Source organism: Echinococcus granulosus (assembly GCF_000524195.1).
Source record: "Echinococcus granulosus chromosome Unknown EG_S00001, whole genome shotgun sequence".
Lineage (NCBI taxonomy): Eukaryota > Metazoa > Platyhelminthes > Cestoda > Cyclophyllidea > Taeniidae > Echinococcus > Echinococcus granulosus.
This window is the reverse complement of record NW_020170381.1, coordinates 2671859-2682230: the sequence shown is the minus strand read 5'-3', so window position 1 is coordinate 2682230 and position 10372 is coordinate 2671859. Positions and strand designations below refer to the sequence as shown.

The 10372-nt window shown below is 41.3% G+C and overlaps 3 protein-coding genes across 3 annotated transcripts in view; all 3 read left to right on the top strand. All coding sequences in view use genetic code 11, as the record gives it.

The window, feature by feature from the left end:
• Positions 1 to 479: 479 nt before the first annotated feature.
• EGR_00300 (Proliferation-associated protein 2G4) lies at positions 480 to 2980 on the top strand (the record flags this gene model as incomplete). Its single annotated transcript, XM_024489549.1, has 6 exons — positions 480 to 552; positions 604 to 844; positions 879 to 948; positions 979 to 1372; positions 1402 to 1749; positions 2892 to 2980. The coding sequence occupies 6 exons, from the start codon at positions 480 to 482 to the stop codon at positions 2978 to 2980; spliced, it is 1215 nt and encodes a 404-aa protein (XP_024356227.1).
• Positions 2981 to 5678: 2698 nt separating this feature from the next.
• Positions 5679 to 8385, top strand: EGR_00299 (hypothetical protein; the record flags this gene model as incomplete). Its single annotated transcript, XM_024489548.1, has 3 exons — positions 5679 to 5799; positions 7113 to 7257; positions 8265 to 8385. The coding sequence occupies 3 exons, from the start codon at positions 5679 to 5681 to the stop codon at positions 8383 to 8385; spliced, it is 387 nt and encodes a 128-aa protein (XP_024356226.1).
• Positions 8386 to 8515: 130 nt separating this feature from the next.
• Positions 8516 to 10372, top strand: part of EGR_00298 (Liprin-alpha-3) — a gene marked incomplete at both ends in the record, with an annotated part of 32468 nt that continues 30611 nt past the window's right edge. Inside the window, 3 exons of the mRNA XM_024489547.1 lie at positions 8516 to 8761; positions 9155 to 9256; positions 9632 to 9929. Coding sequence (XP_024356225.1) covers positions 8516 to 8761; positions 9155 to 9256; positions 9632 to 9929 — 646 coding nt within the window. The remainder of the gene's footprint in view (positions 8762 to 9154; positions 9257 to 9631; positions 9930 to 10372) is intronic.

Genomic DNA, 10372 nt, shown 5'->3' with positions numbered 1-10372 from the left:
ATCTCGGAGCATAGCAGCCTATGAGAATGAATAATTTTCGGATCGTGTGAAGTAACAATCGTCTCCTTCAGTATCACTTTTATTGAAAAATTATCGCGTGGCCTCATGGTATGCATATTTGCGTTCCGACTAAACTATCTTTAAACATGCATCTAGTCCATCATTAAATAAAGCGTATTTCACTTTATTTTTCTCAAGACACATTTTAATGAAAACAATGAATATTTGTTCCTATTTTTTCTGGTTGTTTAATATGGCGAATGTTCTGAAATGCTTGCGAATTTTTTTAGGGAAGTGGTTACAAATGATGGAGTATCTTCAGGCCAGTCAAGTCAAATTAATTTTGCCTATTTTCTTTTTGTAGACTTCTAATTAAGTCTAAATTCAAACTGATTTGTTCACTCTTCGAGTGTGCGTTTCAACGTTTCACGCGGTGACATTGTTTGCCGTACTGCGTCCGTACCCGCTTCATTTTTGCCATGTCGGATTATGAGTCAGATGAAGAGCCTACAGCCGCTGATGAAACAGTTCTCAACAAATATAAACTTGCTGGTGAGATTGTACACAGTAAATTGCTTGTTATTACGTTCGACAGTGTGTAAGCTGTTTTAAAGGAGCTCATGGAACAATGTGTTCCTGGCGCAAAAATTATCGAGCTTTGCGAGTATGGCGACAGACGAATCGTCGAAGAAACAAATAAGCTTTTTAAGAAGGAAAAAGAAATGAAGAAGGGAGTTGCATTTCCCACTGCCATCAGTGTGAATAACTTTATTTGCCACTATTCGCCGATCAGCGGGGAGGAGAACATCATTGAAGAGCTTAACGATGGGGACTTGGTGAAAATGTGTGTTATTTTACTTTCGGGAGCTTACTTTTAGAGATTTGGGTGCACATATTGATGGCTTTTCTTCCGTTATTGGACATACTTTCGTGATCGGTGCTAGTCCCGTAACTGTTTTCTGCATCTTAATTTCTTAGGAAAAGAGAGTCACTGGCCGGAAAGCTGATGTTATAGTTGCGGCGAATGTCGCTGTTGAAGTTGCTAGGCGCTTGGTCAAACCAGGAAATGAAAATTACCAAGTGTCTGACATGATCGCAAAAGCTGTGGCAGATTTTGATTGCAGACCAATTCAGGGCGTCCAATCTCACCTTCTCAAAAAACTTGTCTATGTCGGTGAGAAGAGCATAGTCTTAAACCCCGATGATGACCAAAAAAAGGGTGTTGAGAAGTGTATCTTCAAAATGTACGAGGCTTGGTTGCTTGATATCGTCATTTCGACCGGCAGTGGAAAGCCGCGGGAGCATACCGCTAGAACGACTTTATTCAGGAAGAATGAAACACTTTACCATCTAAAAATGAAGGCGTCTAGAAGTAAATTTGCTTGCCACTAACTTTTTTAGAGTTCTATAGTGAGGTTTCCGCAAAATTCCAGGAATACCCTTTCAATATAAGGTCTGTTGAGGACATAAAGTCGGCGCGTTACGCTGTCACTGAATGCGCAAGTCACAACGTCATCACTCCGATGCCTGTTCTCGTCGAAAAGGAAAAGGAGTTTGTTGCGCAGTTCAGATTCACCGTGGTACTGATGCCTAATGGATTGATGAAGATCACGGGCCTGCCTTTTGATTCTTCTCTATATAAAACTGATTTCAAGACGACGGACGCCGAAGTTAAAGAGCTTCTCAGTCAGCCAGTCAAAGCGTCTGGAGGTAAGAAGAAGAAACCTCTTAATGCTGGCAACGATCAGGGTAGGTCCACCGCACAAAAGGCGTAGTTCCCTATCCCTCCAGTGGTTGTCCATTATGTACATGCATGTCTAATATTTTCCAATAAATGGTGATTTTTTAGGTCCTGTCCTTTTCCTACAGCTTAATAACCATCTGTTGACTTATTGGTGTTTTTTTAACAACATCGCATTTACAACAATTTCTTGCGTTCCTACGTTTGTTTCTCGAGGCTATGGCTATTCCTTTGTGCCATTGCTTATAAGTTTAGGGGCGAAATGCACGGTTACCCTGACAGGATGAGAATTCCGTATGTGCTACCTTTTATCGTGAGTCGGAGAGGGATTCTCTTTAGTTGCTCATTTTGAACGTTTGCAGCATTGGTCTGATTAGTGGAGTTTTTGGCCAATCGTAAGTCTGGTGTAATCCCTCGGGTGCATGACGGCTTTGTAGATGCGTAGTAATGCGCGTTTTTTCGCTCTCCTGACGTCAGAATCTGAAAGTGGTGCTAGTTTTGTGGCTGATTGTGCATTAAGGGCACATGACTTTTGGATCCCGATATAATTTAGTTATTTTTCATACCATTCAAGTTTCGAATTGTCTCCGCGCTCTCTGGAGCTAATAAAGTATGCGAGTAGTGCACCACTGTGAATGCGTGAAGCTACTTTATTTTTGTTTTCTTCTTGTTTATGCTTTCGTTGTTGCAACGAATGTGTCATTGAAATGCAGTTTAGAGGGTTTTAATTCCTTACAAATGAATAAGTCGGTGACTAGTGTACTATGAGTAGTAAACACTGGAACTGAGTTCCGATGAACCATATTTAGGCTCTGTGACTCCCGTGTTACTTGCACAAACTAGTCAGAATCGAAGTGACGGAGTTAGCCTAGGTTTGATGCCATGCGGTTTTAAGCTCACACCATGCGGATTGTTAACCAGAGTAAATAGTAGATGGTGACCTGGCCACTTTTTGATATGATATTTTGAATTCCAGTTTCCTAGGTTGGGTAGTCCTACATTGATACTACCGCTACTTCGGTTCACATCTGCTGGAATATTTTATGCAAGAATCCAGTGTTCTGCTGCTGTTTAGATGTAGTCTATGTATTATTTAAGCGGAACCTTTCTTGAATTGGTACTGTAGCAGAACGGCATTCGACTTGATTAGGTATTTATCTGAGGGAGCTTCTCATTCTCCGCTGGTTCTGTTGTGATGTTCTGCCATGCCCACGACCTCCCACCCCTTTTGCACGTTAATAATGGATCATCCTCCATACTGGCATGGCTTGTCATTGTCTTCAGGAAGGACTTGAGTTTCGGGAAAACTCATAAACCATAAGAGATGGTTCAGATTCCGTAAACACTCGATCCTTGCGAGCTAATTGTGGAGAACTTTTCTGCATTCAACTTGAACTTATTCATCCTTATTGATGCAATGCCTGTTTAAAGGTGTGACGGGGCTACCTAACACTCGGATCCTATAATCACCAATTAGAGCATAATCTCCAATTGCTCTGTTATTTACAGACTGCCAATGTAACAACCATAAGCGCTTGTTAAGTTTTTGTGACTGGATGCAATCACTTGATATAGTTTTCTGTTAAAATTGCAGAAGAGACTAATTCATTCGTGTCCAAAAATAAGAAAAAAGACTAGTTCCTCTGTGGTTCATATGGGCAAATATGTTATTTAAAAACGTTAAAATTGAAGTTCCTTTATTAGTGGTTTAGTGGAGGGTGCGACTTCGCCCCTGGGTTGTCCTACATGATGTGTTTATTGTGTGTTGTCATATGTCAGAATAAAATATTTACCCATTAAATGTAAGTAGAAGCATTCCAACTCACTGGTGCATTGGGTACAACTACCATGTGCGCCGATATTTACTTTGGAAAGGGGCGATGATGTGGGAATGTACTAGAAAGGCAGAATTTACAAATCGAACGTCTTGTTCATAATTGCAGCCGTGTTTACACGGTTCAATAGTTTTTCTTAAAAATATGGCAATCATAAGCCGAGTCTTGAAAGTCGGTGATATTTGTGATTGTGTCCACTTCTATCCACCAAGTCTTCCTTTTCAATCAAAACAATCAAGCAATAGTACTGCGTTAAATGCTTTCATTTTATAGTTGTAGGGTTATCCAAGTGACACTCATCCGGATTGCGAACCATTGACACAATCACAAACTTAACAATACCGTTTTTTCATGTATTGTTAATAATGCAATGCCTCGAGACTTCCCTGAAGACAAAGGAAGACATGACACCCGGAGGCAATATGCGTTCGCCACACAGTAGGGCCGGGGGACTACCAGCACGGCCCGGATGCCAGCGCATCTGGCAAAGATACAACGGCGGAGCACCTAAGTGGCCCCTTTACCAAAACCGAAGCTTAAGCAGTCAACCGACGTATTACTTGGCCTCTCCCCCCTTTGGAGCGTCGTACTCAGCCTTACCTTTGGCCACCCTCACGTTAGCCATCACAGCGTAATCAGTGCTGTAAGGAAACACCCACGCGCTAACTGTACCAGTCATTGAATTTCCATACAACTAAGGGGTAACTTGACTACAACACCAGTTATCCACCTTGGCAATTCTACTGTATTCGGCGTTTCGTTTTGTGTGGGAACTGGATTCAGGACGGGGAGTGTGCTGGCCGTCACACGTGCTCGTAGCTAGTAGTAGGACTATTGGCCCAAAAGTGGAGGCGTGTAACAACGGATGAAATTGAACATAGTTCCGTGGGGGCATGGCTTCACCCCTAATCCTTCTTGGCACTGTGCCCTCATTTCAGTGCTGCCCAGTCGTACATACCCGGGTTTCATCCAGCTAGTGGAGGATGTATCGCGTGTCCACGTATTTGACATCCTCATACAAGTTCGGTAGGCAGCTCCATAACGAACTTCTTTAGATGATTCACAGCCAATGTCGCCTTAGTTGTTGATAGCTTTCCTGTAGAACGGTCTGGACTGAGGTAGCTGCCGAAGGAAGACGTCATTTTCAGCCCCCCTGTTAGAGGTCGTCACCAATTCTTCTATCCGCGACATATGCACACCTTTCACCCCGCTAAGGTTTATCACCCAGCGGTAGAAATCCAGATACTGCACTTTAATTTCGTATTCGCTTTCCGTTGGCACTAATAGAATGAGCCGAAACTTCTCTGAAGAGGACAGGAGACAAGAATTGGGCCGGATATACATGTATTCGACATCAGTGGGACTTGGAGTTACTGGCATGGCTCGGTGGTTAGCTTACCCGGCGAAGGTAGAATGGTGGAGCCCAAATGTGACTCATTACCAAACTCGAGAGTCAAACAAACATTTGACGTACTACAGATGTTATTGCTAGTTCCTTACGGGTTGTTTACTAATCTGTCAAATCACAGGAGAATTCAAGGCCATAGCAATAGATAAACCAAACAATATTTCCCCAGTCCTTCATGTAAAACCAGATTGACATGTTAAAAGATGCTTTGAGTAATTTTTGATCTTTCTGTTCCCCATCATTGGAGGTTATCGCTGGATTAGTATCTGCTTGGTGCCATTGCGTTTTTTGTTCTACCTCTAGCCCTGAGCTGTATGTAGACTCCTGCCCTACTCTGTAGACATGTGGACGACGAAAACGTCATTTGAGTATGGCCACAGACGTAGGTGGTGGCTATGTGAGTGGTTCTTAATCACGCCGATGAAATCAAGCCCTTCAACTTCAAGTGTATCAGTCTGAGGAGGATCGAATGGAAACATAGTACAGAAAGAAGAAAAAAACAACATTTCTTTTTTAATAGGAAGTTATGGCGTCTTAAAAAGCCTCAAATCATCCAAGGCCGCCTCCTAAAGTGGAATCTGACCCCACAGGGTAGTACACCAAACAAGCACAATCCGATCGTCATACTAATGGAGGCGTATGACTCTTTGATTTGGATAACTGCTACGGCGAAATAGGAATTCTCATCACTTTTATGAATGAAAGTAAAAGTAGGAATCCGTATCGAATAAAAATTGCATTGAGAAAGAATTTGCATTTTACAAAACTGCAGCGTGATTTTGATTGGGGAAATTATCATCTACATTGCCCTTTAAGTAAGTTTACAAATGTTTCAGCTAAAAGCAAGGCAATTTAGGTTCCGTGCCACCTGCATGATTAAACTGCAAGGTTCATGTGCTGAGTACTTGCACCTCTGGTAATCACATGGGTCCGAGGCCAACTTCACCTGTGTATATAAGCTCATTACATGCAGCCCAACTAAGAACACTTGGATCACGAGGTAAATGGAGAACATCTTCATTCTGTGAATAGACAGCTTTTCAACATCATTTTTATAAAGCATTTTTGGAATGCCACCTTGATATGTTGAAATACTTTGTGCTCTCTCTTTCCCTGGCACCTCTACATCTCGATTCTGCGCCATTGAACTAAGCGTTTTTAATAACTCTACCTGCTTCTTTGAGTAAAGTGACAATTGAAAGCCGTGTCTTGATTTCTTCAGATTTCTAAATGTCGTCTGATGAAAAGAAGGACGAGGTGAGTCCATTTCTGAATGTATTTCATTTGGATTTTAACCCTCAAAGTCAAATGACCTACCAATGCTTGGAATTGCGTGGTTTTGACACCTTAGCAACAGGACACAAATTATGGTGCAAAGTTATCCAAGTCATAGTTTGATGCAAAGGAAGTAATTTTGATGCTAACAAAAGCGAGATGCTCAAAAGCCCACACCCAGATGACCAGCACAACTTGTCTTCACATTAAATTATGCACATTAGGAATCGCTACTTTGCCTTGAGTAAAGAATGCTACCTTTAAATAGGATGCAAAGAAGGAAGGCTTCTTCAAGAAATTGTTTAGTACGCCAAGCAAAAGTTCTTCCACCGACAAACCAAAAAAGCATGGCAGTAAGTAGATCTTCCATACATACTACATATCTCCATTCACTCGTAAAATTATACGCTTTCAATGTCTCCGGCCAGCACCCACAATCGCAAGTGCTTAACTGTGAAACGATATCTAAATAATAATTTAATCTCCTATAAAACATGATTAATAAGTTGCTAGAAGTACTTCAACAAGCGAAGCAAGAAATGCAGTTAGTGGTCCAGGGAGGGACGGGTAATGAACTGGGTCAAGCGTTGCCTTTCCGATTCATAATTGCTAAAATGCTGGTTGCATTAAAACCCTATACGAGGTCACTCTTGTATTTGCTACTATAGACTTGTAAATTGAAGAGTGCTGGAAGCGATAAATGGAGTTACTATTGAGAAATGGCATGCATTTTCAGGTCCTCATTCTATTTCACAGCACTTAAAATTCGCCCATCAACGATTTAATAGCCCATAAGAGATTCGCATGCTTGTTACACTTGACTGCACTTATTTACTTGCTTTATTTATGATAGACAAAACAGCATTCCGTAAAACCCCAAAACACGCGGGTGATGATGATCAAAAGCAACACACTCATGACGGGAACCCGGATATGGAGCAAGGAGAGAAGGATCCCAAAACGGACCAGGTCCTCCGTGATGAGAGCGGCGACTGCAAGTGAGGACGGAATTCATCCTACGTTCTGACAAACTTATTCAACTGAATTAAAATGCCGTTTCTTTTTAAAATATTACACTTCCATTTACTCACCAGTTTATTACTCGTTTAAAAGGAGGGTTTAACCGATTACTTTATAAAAGCCAATAGATCAGTATAATCAACAGAAAATATTTTCTATGGACAAGCTGACAACGGGTTTTAAGAGTACAATGGAAAACACGCAGGAGTACCGTAGGGGACTGCCACCATTTAACAGAGCTTTGTTAAAAGCTAAAAACGACTGTAATTTGCTTCAAGATCGCAAGCACACTAAAATCATTTATGATTTTTACAAATAGGAGACTAAATCATAAAATTTGGAAACTCAAATTACACAGTCAAAGCAAATAGGTGCCATTTTGCAACATATTGTAAAAATAAAGTGGTTTATCCATCGGTATTGGTGAGGCGCTACTTTTTTACTTTGAATTAGCCCCCTTGTACCTCACTGTGTGGGCTGGCCTTTTAGGCCAAGCCAATAGCCCAGGCACCTTCTCTGCGCTAAATGCATATTCTGCCCGAGTATTGTATCTTCTTTCGTCTTCAGGGAGTCTCGGGACGCTATAATATTGGTAATACATGTTTGGCACAAGATGCGCTGCTGACAGTGCAGAAAATCTTCAAGAAACTTCATCGTGCATTCTGTTAAAGCCGTTTTTGCGATCATTTAATTACATCCGACCAGAAACAGAAGCTACACTAAATTAAATGTGCACTAAAACATGCTTCTTTCGGCTCCTTAGCCTGCATTTAGCAGCCAAATTTTTCACAGATGATAATTTGGAAGTAAATGAGCGATTTTTGATGAGATTATCTTTGATCATGAACTAAAATATTGTATCGGTGTCGTATGCCTGTACCAAAAGCTTTTGGCACACAAGCATGCAATGAGTCCTTTTACACGCTTTAAAAAGCTAAGGCAAATAATTTTTGCAATTAATCAATATTTGTTTTAATTTGTCAAGTGTAAGACTAGTAGATGATGTCCTGTTTCCCGTTCTTATGAATTTTCTCGAGTCTACTTCTGCTTTTTTATATCGCTACTTTATTGTTAATTTTGGCTACTTTTGCCCTACTTATGGATAATTTAGCTGCCATCCATGGTCTTTGACCATTTGAAAGGATAGTATTATTCACTTACGGATCCTCGTGTAAATATTATCATCTGCCTGATTATCAATCATTATACATTGGAAATTCGTGAACAACTTCTACCATGTGTGATATAATGCCAACAATTGCAGAAGATGGCAATTCAAGTCAAGGTGATCATGACTCGCAAGTTGGTGCTGAGGGAAATACTGTTGAAGATATGCTATTAAGCATTTTGGACGAACGTGATCGACTGATGGAGAACTTCCAAGAAGCGCAGGAACAGTTAAATTATTCACAGAATCGATTAAGTGAACTTGAACGGGAAAAGGATTGTCTTTCGCGCCAACTCCGTGAGAAGGTTCCCGAGGTCCGTGGTTTACTTTTTCCGATAAGCAAATGTTTATTTGCTTCGTGCTACATTCTGCGATACGGCAAATACCACTAAATATGCGTTTTGTGAGGGCGCGTCCTAAAAATATGTTACCATCTTTATAATTGTTGCAATTAATTGCGATTTTCAACCCTATTAATTCATACACTTGGCACCTCTAATAACCCTTTCAATCGAAGTTGCTATCCTTTATTTACTGGCTCGTGGCTTTTTACTATACATTTATCATCTATGTTTAGTTACATGCGCTTTGTAGAGGTAGAAGTTACAAGTGTCTTATTTTGAGTAAGCATTTTCAAAAATCATTTCATACTTGATAGAAGGTTCAAAAATTAAACACACTTTTGTTTGCTATGAACTTGTGTTTAGGATATTGCGGTACTAGCCAAAGATGTTCAATTTTACCGAGATCAGTTACTGGAACGTGAGGATGAGATTCAAGAATTGAAGGCTGAAAGAAGCAACACTCGAGTAAGGCAGACGTCGTCCTTACTTCATTGTTCATAGGTGTAAAGAAAATAAGGCCGTTTTTTATTATTGCTGCTGCAGTTTGATCGAGCCACTAGTAAAGCGTTAGAATTGCCTTCCAAGAAATAAAAGTGAGGTTTCTTAGGTAATTCTCCTGAATCTTCATAAAGCAGTTGTTTTATTGTCCATCATTGTTTTATGTACCAGTAAAGATCAGATACTAGTTAAAAATACACTTTTTTATGGAGTGTTTGTCAGCAAAGTTCGCCTAATAGCATTAGTATTAAAGATGATGGATGCACACACTAAATTTTACTAGTGGCAAACTTAGCAGTCGTGGGAGGTGAGGTTATTTCAGTCATGCGCTTAATTGTCTAGCTGTTGTTGGAACATTTGGAGTGTCTGGTGGCGCGACACGAGCGTTCGCTACGGATGACAGTGGTAAAGCGGCAGATGTCGAGTCCGGGCGGGGTGAGCTCCGAGGTGGAGGTGTTGAAAGCACTGAAGTCGCTGTTCGAGCACCATAAAGCCATGGATACGCGTCTGCGCGAGCGCCTTCGTGCTGCTCTCGAGCGCGCCGCTCAACTGGAGGAGGAGGTTCGTGCTTCTGCCTCAGACCGCGCTACCCTCCGCGAACAACTGGCTGCCGCCCTGGCCAACATCGCCGCCAGCACAAGTATGATCTTTCCAGCCTTCTCCTTGCAACCAACCGAGCTTTGTATCCAGATAGCTCAGAAACTGATAGCCTTACGTTTTTCTTATCGTAATGACGTTCCTCCAGCACGGGGTTTTTTCTTACCAAGTATCCTTTTTCAAATACCGGCCAATCTTTACAACTAACTACATTACCTTATTTTCACTAAGCCAGCGCACCATCTGGACTGGTACCTCACTCTACCCTCCGTCATATAGTTATCCATGGAGCTGAAGCCAAATCCTTCCCTTTTTGTAATCGTTTAGAAGGTCACTTCAAATTCTACTTGCTACTTGTTCGACCAAATGGTTGTATTAAAGGTTACCGAAATTCTTCAAAACGGCATGTTGACCCCCTGTTCCTCTCTACTTTTCGTCAGCTGAATCTGTTTGCAACCGACCTAGAATATTGTCTACCCCTGATGA